The sequence below is a fragment of the Culex quinquefasciatus genome, chromosome 2 (assembly GCF_015732765.1).
Source record: "Culex quinquefasciatus strain JHB chromosome 2, VPISU_Cqui_1.0_pri_paternal, whole genome shotgun sequence".
Classification (NCBI taxonomy): Eukaryota; Metazoa; Arthropoda; class Insecta; order Diptera; family Culicidae; genus Culex; species Culex quinquefasciatus.
The window spans coordinates 13,504,038-13,527,159 of NC_051862.1; the positions used below are offsets into that span (position 1 = coordinate 13,504,038).

Here is a 23,122-nt window from a genome sequence, read left to right on the forward strand (position 1 = left end):
AAAAAATCAGCAAAGATAAAAATCAATTACGCAGTCCTCCGTCTTTCCCACGAGTCTCCCCACAGCGTGCTTCACTTGCTTGCCTGCCCCCACCTAAATCCTATGCTCGCCATGCCGCCACTGGCCCGAATTCGCGACTTTTGCGTCAGCCGCCGTCAATCTGTCAGCCTGCAAAAGTTCGCCAGCACCGTTTTCCAGTCGTCTGTGCTGCGGCTCGAAATTTTCACTTTTCTCGTGCAAAATAATGCCCTACTAGTGCGAAACGAATCGGAAACACTACCGGAAGCACGATGGCCCAACTTTTACGCGGAAGATCCAGGTAAGAGGTGGGGGTTTTCCGGGGGGAAAAGTGAGTTTTACTGCGATGGGGTGACCATCCGGAAAATCAGATGATGTTATGTAAAAAGTTTATTGATTTTTTCGCTTATCTCGAGAGTGTGTCGGGTTTAGCTTGGGTGGAAAGCGTCCTCCCAGCGCACGCAGTAGGCGTGAAAAACGCGTGACTGTGCGAGTTTTTGTTTTGTTGTGTTGTTTTTCGTTGCACGAATTGCATCAGACCTGAGGCCGATGACATCGAGTAGAAACTTAGTTTTTGGCTGAGCTTCGCAATGTCTAGCTTTTCAAGGTGATGACGAGATTTGTCGACTCTGCACTCACTGATGATGCATCGCTATTTTTGAATCAACTCAACTTGATGTATTCTTCCAGCATTGACCCGCGGTTCACGCACATCCGCCCCGCGGTATACGCATTGAGCCGGGTAAACTTCTCCGGATTCACGTATGGCGGCGGCAACGGCCAACATCAGCAGCAGCACAACCGGCACCGTCTCCTGCGCAATCCCAACTATGGCGGCTGGCAGTACTCGTACCAATCTTCGCGGGGCTACGGAATGCTGATTGGGCGTGTCCTACGCGGGGTCTTAAAGCTGCGCTACCTCGTGTTGGGCGGTGCCATCGGCGGCGGCGTCACGCTCAACAAGCGCTATGAAGAGTGGAAGGACGGGCTACCGGACATGAAGTGGCTCGAGGAGGTCCTGCCGGACAACGACAAGTGGGCCGGCTTCACGCGCAGTCTGCTCGCGGCCAAGGACTCGGTGAAGGACTCGATCGAGATTGATCCCCGGCTGAAGCAGCTGAGTGAGAACAAGATCAACGAGTGGCGCCAGTGGTTCGACCAGCGGCTGGACGCGGCCATCGAGGCCGCGGAAACGCAGCAGAATCCGCAAATCGAAAGTAAGCCGCATTTTGATCCATTCTAAACTAGGGTGGTTATACAAAAGTGTGTAGTTCGTCGTCGTCGTAGAGAGTTCATTCAAGAATGATTAAATTTCACAGAATTTCCGGTTTCATCCTTTTCACCACTTTAAATTCGCGCGATCAAGCCTGCACACGACGAAACACAAGTGTATATTTAATCGTTTTGTTTCTTTTCTTTCGGTCCAGGTTCCTTCCAGAATCTATCTGAACTCGTATCAGAACTGTACGGAGGTAATGCAAAAAAACAAATAGCACAAACAAAATTGCTGTCTATCCCTCATCCATCATCCTCTCTCTCAGTAGTGTGTAGTTTAGTCATTCTTGAATCCTTGTGCGAATCCTCGGAAAAGAGAGCGTCTTCTAACGAAAAACACTGCTTTCAGCCACGCGGGAGGAGCTGCGCCAGAAGAACACCGTCAACGCGAAGAGTCTGAGCGCGGAGGAGAGTCGCAAACGCGTCGATACGCTGCAGTCCCAGGTGGACGCGCTCCAGACCGAGATCATGAACGTGCAGCTCAAGTACCAGCGCGAGATCGAGAAGCTGGAGAAGGAAAATCGCGACCTGCGACAGCAGTACCTGATCATCCGCACGAACCGGAAGCAGCCGACCAAGAAGCGCATCAAGAAGTCGCTGATCGACATGTACTCGGAGGTGCTGGACGAGCTGTCCGGGTACGATACGACCTACAGCACCGCGGACCATCTGCCGAGAGTCGTGGTCGTGGGAGATCAGAGCAGCGGCAAGACGTCGGTGCTGGAGGCGATCGCACAAGCGCGGATCTTCCCCCGTGGCAGCGGAGAAATGATGACCAGGGCGCCGGTCAAGGTGACGCTGTCGGAGGGACCGTACCACGTGGCACAGTTCCGCGACTCGGAACGCGAGTACGATCTGACCAAGGACAGCGACCTGGCGGATTTGCGACGTGACGTGGAGATTCGGATGAGGAACTCGGTTCGCGGCGGGAAAACCGTCAGCATGGACGTCATTTCGATGACCGTGAAAGGACCCGGCTTACAGCGAATGGTCCTCGTCGATCTGCCCGGCATCATTTCGACCCAGACGGTGGACATGGCCGCCGACACCAAAGATTCGATCAAGCACATGACGGAACACTACATGAGCAATCCAAACGCGATTATCCTCTGCATTCAGGACGGCTCGGTGGATGCGGAACGTAGCAATGTGACCGATCTGGTGGCGCAGTGCGACCCGCTCGGCAAGCGAACCATCTTCGTGATGACCAAGGTGGACATGGCCGAAGATCTGGCCGACCCCAACCGAATCCGCAAGATCCTGTCCGGCAAGCTGTTCCCGATGAAGGCGCTCGGCTACTTTGCCGTGGTGACCGGACGTGGCCGCAAAGACGACTCGATCGAGACGATCCGGGACTACGAGGAAAAGTTCTTCAAGACTTCGAAGCTGTTCCAGTAAGTTTCTTCACAAAGACTAATTTTCTATCCATTTTAACCCTTACGTGATGAGGCAGGCCAAGTGCGAATGATGCTGATGATACCTCTTCAGTTGACGCTCAGGCGAGGAACATCCTGGAAGGAGCGTCACTGACTACGTCCGTAGTCCTGTTAGATCATACTTGATCAAGACAGTATAGCTCTGGTTCCTTGCAAGTGTCCTATTTTCTTACCTCCACGTTGGCTTGGTTTTCATGATGACCTAGCTGGTGGCCTGTGGAAACGGATCGTAAACCTTTGACCACCGTGGGTCAAAGTCGAGACGGCTAAAAGAAAGGGGCGCGACAATGTGGGAAAGGGAAGTAATTTGTGATTGTAGACGGTATTGTTTTGATTCGCAGTATGTTGAGTCAACTGCTGTGGATGTACCTGAACGTTGCAGAACGGGGTTTCCTCTCTCCTTTCCATTTCCAGCTACCACCTATCTTCTGTTTATTTTGTTTCACTGATTTTCTAACGCGGCTCTGTTTACTATCCTCCATTTGATTTCGATTTTACTCATTTGATTCTCTTATTTCTCAACGCTTTTTCACTCTATTTTACCAATTGATGCTGCTGTAACATACTTTCTGCTTTCCCTGCTTTCCCCCTTCCCAATCAATCAATCAATCAATCAATCAATCAATCAATCCTTAATTTGGCAGTCAATTTTGTTTATCATGTGCCTTTTCTTTATTTGTCTATTTGAATAATTCAATATTCTTTTTGGGCCAATATTCAAATTTGGGCCTATAAATTGCCCTCAATACAATCTAAGCTTGTTTTTACCTCTATTTATTAATTATTGTTAATTTCTTTATCTACTTCATAAATTACTATCTTTCTTTTACTATTGATTCTTCAAATAGTATATTTCTTTCACTGTCCATTGTTTTCAATCTTTACCCTTTTCTTCAAACAAATGAGGTTCGAGCCCTTACTCATTTTTGGAGTGATCAAAGAATTAACACAAATATTACTATTGTACTTTTGAAAAACTTTTATAAAATGCTTAGGACCAAAAATTGTAACAAAACACCGCGACAAAAGAAATAGCAACATAAAAACACGACTCAACACTAGGAAAGATTTCAGGAGAAAACAAAACACAGTAAAATAACAACTAGTTTTTGAATTCAAACTAAAAATAAAACAGTTTTTGCTTTAATGAAAGTTGTTAGGCACACTATAAATGGTTAGGCGCTTATACTTACATCAAACCCTACGTAATGTACCACCCCCGGCCGAGTTAAAATGCGTAACCGGAAAAGAAGGTGTGCATGCCTGGCACGAACACTCAAAGCGTGTTCTAGCGTGCTGCTCGTACTAACTCAGAGCAAGGGTGAGATGTAGGTGTAAGGGCAGTGCGTGTTCGTTGGGAACCTTGTGCATAAGATCGGTCAAGGCCCGTTCTTACACTGAAAATTGCGAATTGCGAATTGCATTTTAACCCTTACGTGATGATAAAAGTTTCTTGATACTAAGATTTCGATCAACCATCGACAAATTGCGACTTATCTAATATCGAGAAATTACGATCGAGAGTTTACTATCGATAAATCTCGATCGAGACATTTTTATCGAAATTTGTAGAAGATTTTTTTTTAATATTTTTTTATCCGACCGAATTCAATAAAACAAATAAATTATTTAAAATGTCTTAAAAATTGAAAAAAAATACCTGGCACTTTTATAAACTTTTAAAAAGTATTCAAAAACTTATAACTTGTTAAAATTTAAAACAAAATTAAAAAAAAAAATATAAATTAAAAGCAGTATTTCTTTAAATACAGCCGAGCATCGATTATCCTAAGCCTCGATTCTCCGAAGGTTTTACAAAAAAAAAAACTAATAAAAAGAAATAAAAAAAATAAAAAATAAACATTTTTTACAAACTTTAAAAAGTTTTTAAAATTATTAAAAAGTTTTTTTTTATTCTAAAAAATATAAGTAATTTCTAAACTTAAATTTAAGATTATTTCAAAACTAAAAAAAAATATACAAAGCCAATAAACTTAAAAAATATTTTTTAAATACAGTCGAGCATCGATTATCCGAAGGTTTGACAAAAAAAAACTATAAAAGTAAAAAAACAAATAAAAAATTTAAATTTTTTTAAAATATTAAAAAGTTTTTAAAATCATTAAACAGTTTTTTTTATTCTAAAAAATATTAGCAATTTCTAAACTTTAATTTTAGAAAATTTTTAAATTAAAAAAACCAATAAATTTTAAAAATATTCTTTCAATACAGTCGAGCATCGATTATCCGAAGTTTGGAACTACCAAATTAAATTTCACCGCCATTTTGGCCGCCATCTTAGATTAAAAAAAAATAATCACATTAGAGTAGTTTAGGGTCATACTAAAGCTCAACAATCAAAAATAAGACAATGAAAAAAAAAATGTTTTTGTGAATCGAAGTGAACATTTTCCGAGGCCTTCGGATTGAGTCTGGACTGTATAACTATTAAAAAAACTATATGTGAGCATTTTTTAACTTGTGTCAATTTTTATGTTTATAAATAAAATTTATTGAATTTCCAACAAATTGTAGTATTAAAATTGTTTTTGAGTGTTGTTATTTTTCAATATTTCAATTAAAATAAATGCCAAAATTGTCCCACAATGTATTTTTTCAAGTTATTTAGGCTGGTGCAAATTTTATTTAAAGTTTCAGCTTTCAATTTAAAATGCAATTTAAAATGTTTCAGCTAAAATCAATTTAAAATGCATTCCCCTGCGTTTAGAATCATTTTTAGCATTTTTGGGTTGATTTAAACATCTTTTACATTTTTGAAATTTTCTGATGTTTAGTATTTTAAAAAGTTTTTGTTTTAGCTAAAATGATCGTATGTTAAAGTATTACCAGAATACATTTTTTTTTAAGGATTAGACTTCTACTCTAATCAACTGAAAACAAATTAATATGCAATTTCTTCCGTTTAAAATCCTATTCTTCAAATTCTTTTTGCTCGATTAAGAATTGTGATACTTTTGTGAAATTTTAAATGTCAGCCCCGCAGCAAGTTTTTGTTTTCGAGAAAGCAAATTTTAAAACATTTTTTTTCATTCAAGTAAAATGTTAAATTAGATTTTTTTTTAGTTTTTTTAACTAATGATTTTTTTTTTATTTTAATTTAAATTCTTATATTCATGGTGTCGATCCAAATCCCAAAATAAAATTCCCTGACTTTTCCCTGACCTCTCCAGACCACCAATTTTTTTATTTTATATTTTTTACTAACATATTGTTTGGAGCGTTTTTATGGTTTCATGCATTTTCCTTTTTGAATATTGCAAATTTAAGATATTGAAAAAAATGGATTCTGCAAAAACTGAAAAACTTTTTTTTTATTTTGTCAATCATTTTTTTCTAATCGAACATCCAAAATGAGCAACCATAAAATTGTCCTATATTTTTTAATCTGGTGATGCCATTTTAACATATGAAACACAATAGCTTACAGGACCTTTAAAAAAAACTCTAGAAATAATTAATAATTACAATTGTTGCATGTTTAAAATTGCGATGAGTTAGTTTCACTTCATTTCCTAAAGAAAACTTAAAGTTAAAAGTTTTCAAAAAAAAACAATTGAAAATTTGAATTAAAGTAAGAAGTCATGTTTAATTTTAAAATTGTTGCCTTTTGCGGAATTTTCAAACGAATTTAAGAATTAAAGAATTTAAGAATTTAAGAATTTAAGAATTTAAGAATTTAAGAATTTAAGAATTTAAGAATTTAAGAATTTAAGAATTTAAGAATTTAAGAATTTAAGAATTTAAGAATTTAAGAAATTAAGAATTTAAGAATTTAAGAATTTAAGAATTTAAGAATTTAAGAATTTAAAAATTTAAGAATTTAAAAAATTAAGAATTTAAGAATTTAAGAATTTAAGAATTTAAGTATTTAAGAATCTAAGAATTTAAGAATTTAAAAATATTTTTTGTTGTTCTCTTGATTGTTTTTATTTTTAAATAATGATATCTTTGATCTTTGTTTTCATTTTTTTTAATTTTTGATTCAAAAATTTCGAATCTTTAATTTTTTTTAATATGAATTTATTTTTTTTGGGTTTTTTAATACTATTTTTCCTAATTTTATTGCCTAATTTCTGAATAACCCAATTCTGAAAGTTGGAGCTGTAATTTTTGAATGTTTGGATTTTTTATTTTTCTTCAAGAATGTTCAAATTAAAAAAAAATATTTCTACTGCTTGAATCCCATCTAAAATTCAAGGCGGAGAAGCTTCTGTTACGTCCAATCAGGCTCATATTTGGGATAGAAGCACGTACTGTGGAACATGCCCAATAATAATTTTTGTTACATCCAAATGTCTGTATCTTCAGGAGAAGTTTTAAATATGGTTAAGATTCACAAGATTAAAATAAAAAAAAAAACAATAAATAAGGATTAAAAACATTACTCAAAACTTTAAAGAAATGAAATATTCATAGTCAGTATGTTTAAAAATGAGTTGAGTGTAACAACCCTGTTTTTCCACAAACTTTTGTTTTATTTCTTTAATTCTTGAATTTAATTTTTCAATTTTTAGTTCCATTTCACCATCACTATTTTGCTTACATTTTAGATTACACAAAATTAGACTACTTTGGATCATTTTTAAATCATAGTTCAGTTTAATTTTGAGAATAATAAAAAAAATAGATAACGAATAATAAAGTGAAATTTTGGAAAAAAAATTCTAGCTTTACAATTTTTTTAGAATTTTAGAATAAGAATTTAAAAAATTAAGAAACAATTCCAAAACATCAGAATTTCAGATTTTTTAAATTATTCATTTTTTCTGACAAAATGTATGATTTTCTCTATGGTCCCTATGGTCTATGCTAAGCAAACGACCAATTTTAAAACAAATCTCTGAGGATGGTGGAGCAACTGCTTCATATTGTCCCACCCTGTGTGCGCTAGTAATTTGTAATTTTCAGTTGAACGGAAATCCAAATCATATCCAAATTAGTTGATTTTTAAACCTAAACATATTGCAAACAAGCTACGCGATTTTCATCGTAACCCTTTTCTTAAGCATTTTTTATATGGAGTTCTGCGTTCTTTCCGGACTGAACAATATAGAAAATTAAATATTATCAATGTTGCAAAGCTCAAGGGCGAATTTTCAAAAAGAAATGAAATTTTGTAGTAATATTTTTAAGATCATCGAAATTCCCTGACCCAGCTTAAAATTCCCTGACTTTTCCAGGTTAAATAAAATTCCCTGACAATTCCAGGTTTTCCCTGACTTTTCCAGAAATCGACACCATGTATATGTAATTTTTTTTTTCGGTGGCCGTTTATTTTTATTCGTTTACATATTTTTTTTTTATCTGAAATTTTTTATATTTTTTCTGATTTATTCTGATTCTGATGATTAAATTTTTGAAATTTTTAAAACTTAATAATTTTTTGAATTTTTGAAATTATTGGAATGTTTGAATGTTTTTAACTTTCTTTTAATTTTGGATATTTTTAGGTTTTTTATTTTTTTTTTTTTTTTTTGAAAAAAAAATCCTTGTTTTCTTTTTTTAATGTCTGTGCAATTATGTTTTTTTTAAACAGATCGAGATTTTCTCGATCGTCAATCGTAATTTTTCAATGGTAAATCGAGAAATTACAATATATTATCGACAAATTTATATTTGTTTTCACGGTTATGACCATTATAGGATTTTTTAAAAATATTTTTAAGTGTGGGTTTTGTATTTGGAACCTAATCTCTAATTGTTTTGAATCTTTTAAAATTTGAAACGTTTTGAAGTTTTTTGGTTTCTTTTTATTGTTTGTGTTTTCTTATTTTTTTTTTATCTTTTTTCAACGTTGGATTTTTTTTCCTTTTTTGTATTTTTTTATAATTTTTGAAAAAAATGAACGTGAAATTTACAAAACACATCGCTTTTTTCGATCTAGCTAATTTGTCGATGGTATGTAGAGGAATTACGATCGAATGATCTCAATCTACAATCGAAAAATTAGGATCGATGTATGTATTACGATCGAGTGCAATTATAAATTAATTTTCACTCTATTACAGAAGCGGCGTCACCATGTCGCACCAGGTGACGACGCGCAACCTCAGCCTGGCCGTGGCCGACCGCTTCTGGAAGATGGTCCGCGAGACGATCGAGCAGCAGGCGGACGCGTTCAAGGCGACGCGCTTCAACCTGGAGACGGAGTGGAAGAACAACTTCCCGCGGCTGCGCGAGTCCGGCCGCGACGAGCTGTTCGAGAAGGCCAAGGGCGAGGTGCTGGACGAGGTGGTCAACCTGTCGCAGGTGTCGCCCAAAAAGTGGGAGGAGCTGCTGAACGCCAAACTGTGGGAGATGCTGTCCAACTACGTGTTCGAGAACGTGTACCTGCCGGCGGCGCAGTCCGGCTCGCAATGTGAGTCGCATTTCTTGAGAGGGGTTTGGTTGGTCTTCAACTTTGCACTTTCGTTTTAGCCTCCTTCAACACCATGGTGGACATCAAGCTGCGCCAGTGGGCCGAACAGGCCCTTCCGGCGAAATCCGTCGAAGCCGGTTGGGTGGCGCTGCAAAAGGAGTTCCAGCACCTGATGGAGGTGGCCCGCAAGACGCCCGACCACGACGATCTGTACGATAATCTGAAGAGCGCCGTCATCGACGAGTCCATCCGGAGGCACTCGTGGGAGGACAAGGCGATCGACATGCTGCGCGTGATCCAGCTCAACACGCTCGAGGATCGCAACGTGCACGACAAGCAAGAGTGGGACCAGGCTGTCAAGTTTTTCGAAACGTCGGTCAAGGAAAAGCTGAAGCTCACCGAGCAGACCATCAGCGAGATGTTCGGGCCCTCGACGTCCCAAAAGTGGCTCCAGTGGCGTTACGCGACGGACGAGCAGACCAAACGGAAGCACGTCAAGGGCGAGCTGGACAAGATCTTGTCGAGCGATTCGAGACACTCGCCGACGCTGAGCTACGACGAGCTGACGACGGTGCGGAAAAACCTGCAGCGAGGCAACGTCGAGGTCGAGACGGATTACATCCGCGAGACGTGGTACCCGATCTACAGATTGTAAGCAATTCTTCCGTAAAAGGCTTTTTTTCAGCAAGCTAATTAAGCACCTCTTTGCAGACATTTCCTGAAGCAAGCATTAAACCGGGCGTACGACTGCCGGAAGGCGTACTACCTGTACACCCAGCAGGGCGCCCAGTGCGAGGTCAACTGCAGCGACGTGGTGCTGTTCTGGCGCATCCAGCAGGTCATCAAGGTGACGGCGAACGCGCTGCGGCAGCAGGTCGTCAACCGGGAGGCGCGCCGCCTCGACAAGGAAATCAAGGAGGTGCTGGACGAGTACGGCGAGGACGACGACAAGAAGCAGCAGCTGCTGACCGGGAAGCGCGTCACGCTGGCGGAGGAACTGAGTATGATCGCCATAGCCTTTTGGCGCTTTTCACAAAAACTAAGAAATTTGTCTAATTTCAGTTCGAGTGCGGCACATTCAGGAAAAGCTGGAAGAGTTCATCAACGCCCTGAACCAGGAAAAGTGAAACAACACCCCCCAAAACGCCCGGCGGCACTCGAATTCGCTAGGAACGCTAGTCTGCTGCCAGCGGCTGGAATGGAATGGTTAAAACTACTTAAGGGAGCAGAGAGAGGAGAAGCGGAAGGAGAGATTCCAGCGAGTAAAAGCTATTTATTACCGTATCCCCCCACAGTTACGTTACGCATTCAACAGCATCCACACACGCAAGATCACGTCGCGCATTATCCGTTTTGAAAGTTTAGTTTTTTTAACTTCTCATTCGTTTCATTGTTTTTATGCTTGGTTTTGAAAGCGACAAAACGTTACGGTATCCATTTTTACAACTACGGAAAAAACACAAACAAAGAAAACTAAAAGCAGTGTTAAAAAAGAACTCAGACAAGGATCAACCAGTATGTATGTGAGAGAGTAGTGATCTAAGTTAATATATTTGCTATGTGCGCAAGATATTTCTATTCGTAAATGATTGGAATAAAATGTTTTTTTGAAATTGGAGCTCAAACGAGAAAATCTAGAAACTAAACCAAGTTATTGCTATCCGAAATGTTCATTATTCAGCGGAAAGAAAAACGGGGAGAAAATAATAAACTCAAAAACAAAAGTTTTTAAAATAGTTTTTCTTTATTAAAAAATACAAGATTTTTTTTAACTTAATTTTTTTGAAATTTTGTCATTTTTACTTATTTTTTTTATTTTTGAATTCATGATTTTTTAAATTCATTTTTTTTTTGTATTGAATTATTTTAGAACAGGGGTGACCAAAGTATGGCCCGCGGACCCATTTTGAATGATCATGTAAAATGGCCCGTTGACCACATGTAATTTATACTTTTTTTCAAAAATAAAGTTTATTTCAAACTTTTTTAATGCTGATCTTTTTTTAATTTTTGTCAATGTTTTTAATCCCCACTTTAGGATACAAATAATTTGTTCAAAATATTTTAAAATTAAACAATTTTACCCGTTTCAATGTGAGTGAAACTAGTAAATATCGTCAAAACTTTCATCAAACATTTCCAGAAATATTTTTAAAAAAATGTTCAAGTTTGACTTAGGTAGAATTCTTTAATAGTTGCAAAAATATAAGTTTTTCTTTATTAATTTGAAATTCATAATGACCCTTTTATGAACTGCCCCTTAAACTTACATTGCACTTCTTTCGGGATTCGAACTCATTACAGATAGATAACGCATCTGATTGACTACCAACTGATTCAGGCAGACAAAATGTGGAAATCGGAGGATCAAGTTTGTTTCAAATATTTTACAAAGCTTTCATCGATCAACCCACCCCTCCATAATTTAAAAAAAAAATGACTCGAAAAACCAGGAGCAAAAATATATTTTCAAAAAACTTAAAAAACTTAAATGAAATTTAAGAGCAATCAGCTGAAATTAATTAAATATGCATTCCTTTGCATTTAGAATCATTTAAGCATGTTTGGGTTTATTAAAAATAATTTGAATTTTAGCGAATTTTAGATGGAAATAAATGTCTTTTCTGTCGATTTTTTTTTTGAAAATAATGATTGCAGTTTAACTATGCGGAAGCTTAAAACATTTTATAACATTTTTTCCATTGAAATGTTGAAATTCTGGCTCTCAACGATTTATCATTAGCCACACTTTACTTATAGATAAAATTACGCCTTTAGATGAATTATTCAACATGTAATGTCACCATTTTCGAAATATAAAAACTTTATTTATTTATGTTTTGAAAGCACAAGTATATTCAGCTAAACCAGTGTTTCTCAACCGGTGAGGAATGCCCCCCAGGGGGGGGGCGGGATTTGGCCGTTCTTGGGGGGGAATGACGATGTAATAGAAATCCAATGCGTATTTGTAAAAAATATAAATCTTTGGTTGTATTTAAATAACCTGTGAAGTTCACAATATATTTTAAATATATGGAAATTTTTGTGATAAAATACAACAGCAATTTTTATTTTATTTTATCTTTGCAGATGTTTCAAAAATATAGCTAACAAAACCTAAAATTCAAAAAAGTTTACTCCTTGAAATTGTTCTGAATAATACCATCATTTTTTTATAATTGCATTCTCTCAAACATGAAAATTTTTTGAAGAATGGAATTTCATAAATAATAACATTATTTTAAACATGAGCATATTTTGCTATAAATTTCAAAAATTAGCTTTACTAATATTTTTTTAAATAAATTCAAGCTAAATTTCATTTCCTTTCAAAATGAGAATTTTTTGAAAATATTTTTATTTTATGTCAATTTTGCTTTGGTTTTGTTAAGTTTAGTTTTTTTCAACTGGGAAGCTTTTTATAAAATATATTTGTGAAGTTTTGCGTTGATTCGTTTTTTCGAACATTATTCAAATTAATTCCTGGGAGTTTTTGCATCGTTTTGGGCAAAATTCCATTACTTTGAAAAATAATCGAGCATCAAATATTAGTTTTTGTAAAAATTATATGAAGTCTATTTTGTCTTTTTCTTTAAATAAAATATCAGTCATGATTTCTGTCTGTGATTGATAAAAACTGAAACTGTTAGTGTTTATAATATTGCAACATACAGGAACATTTATAAAAAGATTATAATAAAAAGATTTTTCGGGAGCTTTTGCATTCCATTAAATATGAACAGATAATGAAAATGCATTTTAAAAATGATGCAAGTATGTGCAAATTGTTGCGAGTGAAGAAAAAATTAAATGTTGTGAAAAATTTAAAGTTTCTGCAAACATTAATACCAAAATTATGACATTTGTGCAATGATACCCATTAGTTGGGGGGGAATGATGTTCCTGAAATTCAGCCAAGGGGGGAATGGATCAATAAAGGTTGAGAACCACTGAGCTAAACACTTTTTTTTTCAAATGTCTGAAATAATAAAATCAACAATACCGATAGAAAACCGTTATTTTGTGGTTTCTATTATTTTGAATTATTTTTTTTTAAATAACAGAAATTCAATCTTTTAAATTAAAATAACGTTATTTTATTCTTTAAACTACTTTTTTTGTTAATTTGGCCCGCAAGCTCATTTAAGCTTCAAATTTGGCCCGGCCTCCAAAAACTTTGAGCACCCCTGTTTTAGAAGTACTGATTTTTTAATTTTTATGCTTGTTTGCTCTTAAAAAACACCGAAAAAGCAAAGACTTAAAATTTGTTTATTGTACCTTTTCAAAAAAAAAATCCAATGATTCCTAATATTTTTTTTTCAGATTTTAGGAATCTTTTCGATTTTCAGTTTTTTAAAGGACCTATAAGCTTTTGTCTTCCACATGTTTAAGGACCTTTCCAAAAAAAGATTTCTGGAGTTTTTTTTTTTAAACATCTAATAAACCAAATTTACAGTTTTTGCTTTTTGGCTGTTTTTTAATATCCCTGACTCAAGGCGGTTTCAAAAACACACAAAAAGCAAAAACTAAAAATTTGGTTTATTGGACCTTTTCAAAAAAAAAAAAAAAAAAGATACAAGATTTATTCTATTTTGTCATGGGATTATTTGTTTTCAATTTTGTGTTGAATTGTGTTTTTGATAGATTTTTTATCTGTTATAAATTGTTTTAGATTTTATTTTTCGCTGTGAGTTGTGGATTGCCTGCTTCTCTAATGAAGGTTCGACTACGGGGCATGCTTATTAATTTTTCGTCGCTCCATACCCTCAGTGACGTGATGGGAACAAGGGCGTCTATGCAAAGTGTCCCTACACTCGCTACTAATTTCCAGCGCTTGGGGAGGGAAAAGGGAAACCATTTTATGTATGCGCCGGTGATTGTAGCATTAAAATTTATGCACGTAGGTGTACAGATTACGGAGTAAAAGATGATCGAATTGTTCACCTAGCGCTCACATGTGTTCCAGGACCAAGTTGCCTGCGGGGCGGGTATGATGATCATACATACATACATACATAAAATGTTTTAGATTTATTTAAATTTTTAATTCCTTTTGAATTTTTTCCGCTTTTTGAAATTTTTATAATTTTTATTGTTTTATCTTTTCCGTTAATTTTTATTTCATTTTATTTTTTTTTATTTTTTATCTTTTTTTATTTGTTTTATTTCGATAAAATGTTATATTTTTTTAAAAGTAGTTTATTTTAATTTATTTTTTTTTGTAATTTTATCGAGAAATTAAAAGTGCAACATGAAATTGAATTTTCTGTCAAGCTGCTGAAAAGTTTCACTACATGTTACCGGCTCACATCTCTCTTTTTAATTTCAATTGTCTTTTACTTTTTCAACAATGTTGTTAACTTTTTTTTGCGATTTTGTTTTTTTGCAGTTTCTAATTTTTATTTTATTTAAACTATTTTGATATTTTTTTAGTTTTGTTTATTTTTTAGTTTTATTTAATTTTTGTTTTGACTTTTAAGGCCGTTGCAAATATTTTTGAAGGTATAAAAATTCAAATAAGGGGCCATGGTTTCAACATTTTAATCAAACAAGTTTTTTTGAATGTTACACCTGTCCGGCTGTTTTGAAATCATTTGTTTCCAAAATATCTAAGTAATTGCAAAATATATATATATGTATATATTTTTTTCGTTTTTTTTTTTCAATTCCGTAAATAATGAAACTACTTTCTTTTCCTCTCATTCTTGAGCGCAGTGACGGCCTACTTTTCTCTATCAAATATAACAGAATTGAAAATTAATACCTTTCAAAACTGAAACGGGTTAAACTACTAGTACTAGTATCGAAAAGTAACATTTTTCAATATTTGTTTCTTTTGATCGGTGAATTTACTTAACACATAAAATTCAATTCAAAAACCGTTTTTCGGAATTGCAAACTCGTGGCAAAACTTGATTTTGGAAACATCGTTGGATAAATGTACGACTCGTGCTGAAAAAATCTTTTTTTTTCTTGTTGCATAAACGATGGGGGAACCAACGATGAAAAATGCAATATATAATCAACTTGCGAAAATGTAGAGAATTTCTCCACTACTCTTTTCGGTTTTGTTCATGAACTAATCGCGAATTCACCCTTATCAACGCAAATTGCATACGATTCTATATTTTTGATATATTAGTAAAGCCGAATGATAAGTAGTACACTTAAAACACACACTCGTCTCCAGTAGACCCGATCGCTGTATGCCAATCGGGTAAATATTTGTAGCCAGTCGTGCGCGACCCAGTCACGAATCAACTTGTCTCTTCAACCCCGTTGTTCTAGTGGTGAAACTTCTTTTATCAGGGCAGTGTTTGTCCAGTTGGATTTAGCGAAGCTCAAGTTTTTGTTCGCCTAATCTCCGGTAAGCTCTGGCTGCCCACACCACCAACTGGAGATCTTCCCTACGCGATCGCCTATCCAGCCTGGTCATGGCCACCATTCCGGTGTACTCTCCGGTGAGTAGTTTTTGTTAGTGGGTTAGTTAGTTACTAGTACTAATTGCATTCAATTACAGACGATTCCGTTTTTGGGCCTCGTACCGGGTGGCCTTCGCCCTGGTAGCATGGTTCGGATCAAGGGCGTCATCAACAACCATGGAGAACGGTGAGTACGCGTTGCAATACAATAGCTGGCAAAGCTTCTTCGACCTCAAACAGTAGTAGTGCAAGTGACGTCGTCGATCGCGCTCGATCGTGCGTACTTAGTTGAGTTGAGAAGCTTCTGCAATACTAACGATCGATGAGTCACCACTAGGTTGACCATTTTTTCTTCAACTCTGTGCAAAAACGAACCATTCCGAAAGGTACTTTTTGCTTATCTTTGCTGTATCAGTCGCAATTTCTGAACCTGTCGATGATATCTTATCTGTGTTAACCAACTAAAGAGCACTTCTTTCCGTTCTGTTTCGCCACACAGGTGCCAAATAAACATTCAAACCGGGGCCGCCCTGAACCCGCGCGATGACGTCGTGTTCCACCTGAGCATCCGTCCGAACGAATCGGTGATCGTACGTAACACGCTCCAAAACCAAGTCTGGGGTGCTGAGGAGCGCTGGGGCGGTTGTCCGATCGCGTACGGTCAGCAGTTTGACTTGCTCGTGTTGGCCGAGGTGAACCAGTGGAAGATCGCCGTCAATGGGAACCATCTGGCCACGTTCAGTCATCGGTTGCCCGTGCACTCGGCGCGGTACGTGTCCATCAGTGGCGGTTGTGTGATTCACTCGATTACGGCGGAGATGGATTCGGGTGCGGGAGCAGGTGGCGCTGCCCCACCATATCCGGGGACGGTTCCAGGTGAGTTGAGAAATTGTGGGATCAAAGTGAAGTTAATTGCTTTGAAATACTCATTTCCATAAACCTGCAGCCAATTTAGCTGAGAAGATGGAACAAGATAGCGAAAGTGGTGGTGATTCATATTTTTCTGATGAAATAATTTGTGTAAAACGCGAACAAAAACAAGTTACTCTAAACAATCTTTTCTTTGTGGATTCTTAACAAATTTCCGCTGTTAATTTTAAATGGTTTTTCAAATACATAATTTTAAATGGTTTTTCAAATGCACATCAACCAGAGCTTCTGCATCCAAATTTTTGTTACAGACATTTTAGTATCTTCAAAACTACGGGTACTTTCGACATATTTTTTAATTGATCCCTTAAAGTACTGTCCACAAAGTTATTTACAACAAAGTTTGACTATTTTTACAATCACATTGTTGCAGGATTGGGTCCGTAAGTTTGACAATTTTGGAAAGATAAGACAACAACTTCCTTTGTTGCTGTACACCCTTAAGGCTAGTATGCAGATCGGAAGGAAAGGGGTCAAGAAACAGCTATACGCACTTCGGAAGGAACCGGTCAAAAAAAAATCAAATGGGTAGCAGCGGCAGTGCAAGCAAGTCAGAGAGGGTGAAGAAAAGCCCCAAGAAATCGCTCCCTCTCCTTTGTTCTGCTGTTCGTAAAGCTGTTTCGTGACCCCTTTCGTTCCGATCTGCAGACTAGCCTTTAAAGAAAAAAACATCAAAATTTACTTTTAATCGTAAGCATCTTTTTTTATGATTGAGTTAACTTATTATAATAGTAAGTCGAATAAAATGAGAAATGAATAATTCTCCAATACCAATTTTATGATTTGTTTTTGTCCATCACTAGCTTTCGTTTTGAATCTAAATCGAAAGAGTAGATCAGTTAACACGTACAACAAGTATGGACATTTGACTTAAAATTCAATTCAAATTGTGTTTTTTCTGAATTGCAAAAGTGATGCATGCAACTCGTGCTGAAAAAAATCTTCTTTTTGCAACTTGCTGCATAATAGTAGCAAAAACAAGTTTATTGTGTTTATTTAATTCACCGTTTACGGACAATAACAATACTGAAAAGTATTAATTTTCAATACAAGTGCTGAAAACTTCAACTTTTGCTGCCATTTTTGCCGCCATTTTAGATTTGAGCAGTTCTCTACGTTTTCGCCAAAAAATAATCAATATTATTATTTTTTAATGCGTTTCTTGGGCCCAAAATCGTCATTTGGCGTTATCAGTTTGTCCATGCAAGTCTCCAAACATGTTGTTTTTTGATTCACTTTTTTTCTTAAAAAGCCGATTTTTTCAGCTATTAGATTTTACGCCGACTCGATTTGGAGGTTAGAAAGGAGTGCACTGTTTACATGGACTTAGCACAGTTCGATGCGGTCGTCGATTTTGTTCGGGAAAATTCGTCGACAATCGACGAAGACCATGTAAACAGCGCACACGAGCTGTCAAATGACGTCACGGCGTAAAACCATGCATGAAGGACTTTTTTTTGGCAAAGTTATGATTTATTTATTTTTAACATAGATTTTAGAAATGTATTGATTTTTTCACCAACAATATTTTTGATGTAAAATCGCATATGCAAGTTCTTTTGGGAACATTGGAAAAATTTGGAAACCGTCTTTGAATTATAGTCAGTTTTAGGTAAATGGAGCACCCGCCATCGAGCAGTTTTTGACAGTACGCTCCATAAAAAATACATTGTAGAAAAAAAGCAAAAATTGCTCAACGGTCCATAAAAAAAACGTTTTTTTTATTATTTCAAATAGTGTCAACTCGTGTCCATCTGAAAAAATATAGGATAGAATAGAATTGAATTCTCCACAATTTTCTTTTAAATGCTTCTTAGTTCCAAAATCAAAAGGTGTAACGCTTCGAAATGTGTTTAAAACTACTTATTCTTTGCTGTAAGACCATATTTCTGAAGTATTAACTACAAATTCTAAAATCTCTGCATTTTCAGGTTTTCTTTGATTGGCTCATTCAAAACCCACAAACAACCATTTTCATGAAAAATGAGGAAAATAATAAAACTATCTGTCTAATAACAATGTTTTGTCTTGTTTATGAATAGTCAAAACGTTTATAAACTTTTGTTTTGATAAAAATAAGCTTTTTCTGTAATTTAGAAAAAAAAGTGCTCCTGAATATTTAGTTGCTCATATGCCTAGGTGGTGAAAAAGGCTGAAAAACACTTAAAACAGGTCCAAACTCACAATGTTATTCACAGGGGTTCTTGTCCAAGGTTTAAATGATAGCAAAACATTTTTTGTTTCATAAAATTTTGTGTTTGGTAATTTTTACGGGGTTTCGCAAACAGGTCTTATTTGTTTCCCTAAAATTAGCCCATTTTTGTTTACATTTCACACTGTAACTTTACTTGTGCTTAACCAAATTTGATGAATTTTCGGGAGATGTTATTATACATTCTACATGAACACCTGCAACTTAAAGCGCCATGAAAAGTTGTGTCAGTTCCGAGATATTTGAGCTCAAAGTTTTGGTGCTCTGGAGTAACCATCGGCGGGAGAGGGTTAATTTTAACTTGTATATTGAATTTGACAGTTTTCAAATCTGGGTTTGTACTTTAGAATTAAACAGTGTAGATCTGATTTTTTTTAGAATTTACAAATTTGTGATACAAATGCTCTCTAGTTCGAACGTATTCGAATTAAAAAGCACTCAACCGTTAACACCAGTTGTCAAACTGATGTTGACGTTTCAACACCATTGTTCGACAATTTCCGAACACGTGGTTTAATGCTTTTGACAGCTGTCAGTCGTTCCAATTAGCGAATTTGGATTCGATCATTCGAATGCAGTTCCATTCGAATTAGCGAATCCGCTCTGTATTTGAATTTTATTTTTTAAATATTTAAACTGCAGATTTTTTAAATACTTGTATTTTTAATTTGTGAATTTTAAAATTTCTCGATTTTTGAATTCATTTATGATTTTTTTTTAATTTGCGGATTTGAAATTGTTTTTTTTTTATAATGTTATTGATTTATAATTTTAAAGCTTTAATTTTGTTATTTTTGACTTTTTTATTTTTGAATTTTTAAGTTCGAGGTTTTTTAAGCTTATTGGATTTCGATTCGGTTATTTTAGCTTATTGGATTTCAACATGTTCATGCGATGATTATTCAACTCCAAGTTGCTTAGGAATTGATGATTGGGAGTAGAACCAAATCCAGCTGAACCAAATTCAACACCATGACAGTCCTCCATTGTCAGCCGTCTACACCGCACACCAGGGGAAAAGGATAGGGGATTTTAGAAGATGAGAATTGTTAATATTCCACTTTTTTTAGAGGATAAGGGAAATTCTCCACGGTATCCTCAAGTATGTTTCGCTTAAGGTTTCCAAGGACTTCTCGTGAGTTCTAATTTTTATCATCTCTTATTCGATGAATTCTACAAGAAACCTTTTTTCCTGTCTTCCTCAGGCGGTCCCCACCCTCCCCCGTACGTCCCACCCTACGTGCCTCCGCACGGCGGTCCCTCCATCGGCTTCGCACCGGTTCCACCGCCGATGCCCCCACCACCACCGTACACGCCCACGCCAGGCTACCCTCCGGCCGGTGGCTCGGGCCACTATCCAGGTAAAATACGTCGTACCATCTTCATGAAGCTCTTCTAGAGGACCATAGAAGATCAACACACACCGCACACACATCAACTGCACACAGAATATATTAGGTACCGTTGATGTAACCTAAGTTGGATTATTTATAAAATTGGCGGATATTTTGAAACATTTACCTTTTTATTTGTTAGAAATGTGTGACAAAAACCTTTTTTTGTTCTAACAGGAGGTCCACCATATCCCGGTTACCCACACCAATCCGGCTACCCAGCGGCAGTTCCATACTCGGTATTTTCAGAAGAATTAAAAATGAAGCTAGAGAAAATGTAAAAACACCAAACACTAACGTGTGCTAACAAATGTAACAAAGTTTAACGCTTGCATGTTAAAAATAAATATGTGCACTATTTTAAGAACTTGTTTGATAAATGTTTTAAATTCAGCTTAACTCAAATTTGGTGAAGGCAGTCTAACAAAATAATCAACTAACGTAAACTTGCACCATTTCGGCAAAAAAAAATATATCATTTCAACCGCTTTCCACGTTTGTGCCCTCGTTTCCGCTTTCTGTTTGCGTCCAGCCTGCCCCATCTGCCCCCGTAGCCGCGGTCGGGCTCATCACGGCGAACCCGAGTCAGCCCCAAACCATGCGCCAGACGGTGATTGGTGGATTCCAGAGGACCAAGGACTTTCTCCAGGATGCCGTCGGTGGCGGAGCGGCTGCCAAGCCTAAACCGGTGGCCACGGCAACGGTCACGCCGATGTATCCTAATTTACCCACGGTTCCTGGGAATCCCTATCCCGCCGCGAGTAGCTATCCCAACCAGGTAGTGTTTGCGTTTGAAATTGCCACCAGAGTGCACTGCTCATTTCAGTACAAAAAGTGGTGTTGCTGATTCGATTAACTAGATGGCAGTGTAACTGGTCAAGATTTCCGCTTTTTTGTGATGCGTCCGTCATGCTTTTTGGGACATTTTTTTCAGATTCCGGCGGCCTATCCGGGAAACGCTGCCTACGGCAGCATCCAGCATCAACCGAGTGCGCCACCGTCTCCCAATGTGGGCTTGCTTTCGGCGGCGGCAGCTTCCGGTGCGGTAGCCTCCGTGCTGCACAATCTCCCTGTACGTGATGTTCGGAAGGAAAAGGGCTGCAAGCACTGAACACTAATCTCTAGAGGGGGCTTCTTTTGGCGCACTTTAGCTTGAAATGTAGTTTAGAGTTAGTTATTTGGGGTAGGGGAAAGTAATTTATGTTTTTAAATATTTGTTTTGCAGAAGAATAAACTAAAGAAGAAGGATAAGAAGCTGATGAAGTACGCGCTGGGCGCGGGTGCCGTCGGACTTGGCGGTTACGCCATTGGCCGGAAGCTTAAGCGGCGCGGAAGTAGCAGCAGTAGCAGTTCCAGTAGCAGCAGTGATTAAATTTGTAGTGTTGGTGTTATTTTGAGTAGAATAAAAAACATATTTCTTATTAATCTTATTAACCTTTCTAAACCCTATGTTTTATTCATCGTAATCTACAATCGACAAAATCAACTCTTCTCTTCAATTTTGATTGGCAACTGGTCTCCCCACTTGGTAGCCTTCGCACATCGGTACAGGTTCCTGAAAAGAAAATCCCTGTAAAATTTGTTCAAATCCAATCAACCTCACTTCCAACTCACTTTCCATGCTTGCTCGCGGTAAAGATGACCTCCTGCAGCTTCCCCGCGTCGGTGCACATCCGACAAACGGCATGTTTCGACCGGACCAGCGTTGGCCGCACCAGTCTCGGAAACCTGCTCTGCTCGGCACTGGGCGAACCTTTCTTGAACACCACGTACGAGTACACGCACTTGGCGGCCTCCCCGGCAGTTCCACCCAACGGAAGTTGGTTGTAGGTCATTTCAAAGTTGCACGGCGTCCCGTCGTCCAGCGTCACCCGGGGACACGACTGCTCGTGCGGACAGGGCGAAAACACGTGCAGCTCCTCCCCCTCACCGTCTTCGACCTTCTTCAGCAGAAACCTCCGCGCTTCCTCAATCAGTGAAAATCCCGCGTAAGATCCGTGCTCGACCAGCACCAGATAGCCGTCGCACTTGTCCCACAGATTCCCGACAATGTCCAGCCGATTCCGCGCCGAAGGCAGTTCAAACAGCGAAAAAGCAGCCATCACCAGGTCGTACTTGGACTTGGAGGTCGCCGGAAGGAACTGCCGATAAAACACGTTCCTCAACGTCATCGGCTTATTAACGTCCCCGCCTCGCAAAATCAACTCCGCCAGGTCGTTCATATCCGCCGAAGCGTCAATCGACACGTACTCAAAGATGTGCTCCTTCCACAGGTTCGAAGCCGCCCAAGTGCCCGTTCCAACACCCGACCCAAAATCAATCAAACTCCTAGGCCTAAACCCAGGATCCCGCTTCTTAATCTCCTCGAATATCCGCGTCAAAACCGCGTATTCCGCCGCCGACCTCCCCAGCAAATACTGCAAACCCTTAAACGCGTCATAATCCACTGGTTTCCACGCGTAAATCTGCTGCTTGGCCCGCTTCTTCGACTGCGCCTCCACAACCTTATTTATATAAGTTATCTGCTCCTCGCTCATCTCCTCCACAGCCACCTTCCCCCGAAACTCCTCCCCAACCCGATGCCTGACTTCATTAATCCTCCTCCTCAACTCATCCGGCTCCATCGGAGGCTTCCTCGAGCGCACAAAATTGTCCAACTTGCGGCCCTCGGCGAGCAACGCCTTCACCGGGTGGTCCTTGCAGCTTTTGACGATCGCCGCGACAATCGGGCCGGGAACGGTGACGCAACCCCCGGTGGTCAAGCGACCCTCGTGCTTCCGCGGCTTGTACTGACCCGCATCCAGGGCCTGGCTGATCGATTCGTCCAGTGTGATTTCCGGCTTGAGCTTGGCGGTGACACCGGCGCTGCAGAACAGGCGCTGGAAGCCGCACTAAAATCAATTCGAATAAATTGAAGTGAACAACTCATTAACCAACAATACTAATTACACTTACTTGTCGATTGATTAAGGCTAGTTTTTGTCGGGAAATTAAGCCGAACGTTGCCATTGTTGTTAAGATCAGCAGCTGATTCGAGGCAAAGAGTGATTTAAATC

At 37.9% G+C, this 23,122-nt stretch overlaps 3 protein-coding genes across 5 annotated transcripts; 2 read left to right on the forward strand and 1 right to left on the reverse strand.

Moving 5' to 3' along the window:
* The first annotated feature begins 136 nt into the window (after window positions 1–136).
* Window positions 137–10,743, forward strand: LOC6032326 (dynamin-like 120 kDa protein, mitochondrial). 2 transcript variants are annotated; one of them, XM_038253508.1, is made up of 8 exons: window positions 137–319; window positions 709–1,235; window positions 1,446–1,490; window positions 1,643–2,687; window positions 8,759–9,108; window positions 9,168–9,759; window positions 9,820–10,109; window positions 10,171–10,743. In XM_038253508.1, exons 1-8 carry the CDS (start codon window positions 291–293, stop codon window positions 10,233–10,235), a joined length of 2,943 nt encoding a protein of 980 aa, XP_038109436.1. In that variant the 5' UTR covers window positions 137–290; the 3' UTR covers window positions 10,236–10,743. The 2 variants fall into 2 exon arrangements, with proteins under 2 accessions (XP_038109436.1, XP_038109437.1); XM_038253509.1 differs by lacking the exon at window positions 1,446–1,490.
* A 4,577-nt stretch (window positions 10,744–15,320) lies between these two features.
* Window positions 15,321–21,510, forward strand: LOC6032325 (galectin-9). Of its 2 annotated transcripts, none has more exons than XM_038254407.1 (8): window positions 15,321–15,569; window positions 15,629–15,717; window positions 16,030–16,406; window positions 19,878–20,033; window positions 20,244–20,305; window positions 20,599–20,844; window positions 21,001–21,138; window positions 21,292–21,510. In XM_038254407.1, the coding sequence occupies exons 1-8, from the start codon at window positions 15,543–15,545 to the stop codon at window positions 21,436–21,438; spliced, it is 1,242 nt and encodes a 413-aa protein (XP_038110335.1). In that variant the 5' UTR covers window positions 15,321–15,542; the 3' UTR covers window positions 21,439–21,510. The 2 variants fall into 2 exon arrangements, with proteins under 2 accessions (XP_038110335.1, XP_038110336.1); XM_038254408.1 differs by having other exon boundaries at window positions 15,322–15,569; window positions 21,001–21,225; window positions 21,292–21,302.
* Window positions 21,481–23,122, reverse strand: LOC6032324 (methyltransferase-like protein 17, mitochondrial). Its single transcript, XM_038254406.1, has 3 exons — window positions 23,022–23,122; window positions 21,681–22,957; window positions 21,481–21,621 (listed from the first exon to the last, which is right to left on the reverse strand). Exons 1-3 carry the CDS (start codon window positions 23,073–23,075, stop codon window positions 21,549–21,551), a joined length of 1,404 nt encoding a protein of 467 aa, XP_038110334.1. The 5' UTR covers window positions 23,076–23,122; the 3' UTR covers window positions 21,481–21,548.

What these genes read in the sequence shown, in the direction of transcription:
- LOC6032324 (XM_038254406.1), bottom strand. Translation starts at nt 23,075, where the DNA reads ATGGCAACGTTCGGCTTAATTTCCCGACAAAAACTAGCCTTAATCAAT. An exon ending in TAGCCTTAATCAATCGACAA is followed by an intron (nt 22,958 to 23,021) that starts GTAAGTGTAATT and finishes AATTGATTTTAG; the next exon opens with TGCGGCTTCCAGCGCCTGTT. An exon ending in ACCGCGAGCAAGCATGGAAA is followed by an intron (nt 21,622 to 21,680) that starts GTGAGTTGGAAG and finishes TTTTCTTTTCAG; the next exon opens with GAACCTGTACCGATGTGCGA.
- LOC6032325 (XM_038254407.1), top strand. Translation starts at nt 15,543, where the DNA reads ATGGCCACCATTCCGGTGTACTCTCCG. An exon ending in CCATTCCGGTGTACTCTCCG is followed by an intron (nt 15,570 to 15,628) that starts GTGAGTAGTTTT and finishes ATTCAATTACAG; the next exon opens with ACGATTCCGTTTTTGGGCCT. An exon ending in CAGCGGCAGTTCCATACTCG is followed by an intron (nt 20,306 to 20,598) that starts GTATTTTCAGAA and finishes GTTTGCGTCCAG; the next exon opens with CCTGCCCCATCTGCCCCCGT.
- LOC6032326 (XM_038253508.1), top strand. Translation starts at nt 291, where the DNA reads ATGGCCCAACTTTTACGCGGAAGATCCAG. An exon ending in CTTTTACGCGGAAGATCCAG is followed by an intron (nt 320 to 708) that starts GTAAGAGGTGGG and finishes GTATTCTTCCAG; the next exon opens with CATTGACCCGCGGTTCACGC. An exon ending in GCAGAATCCGCAAATCGAAA is followed by an intron (nt 1,236 to 1,445) that starts GTAAGCCGCATT and finishes CTTTCGGTCCAG; the next exon opens with GTTCCTTCCAGAATCTATCT.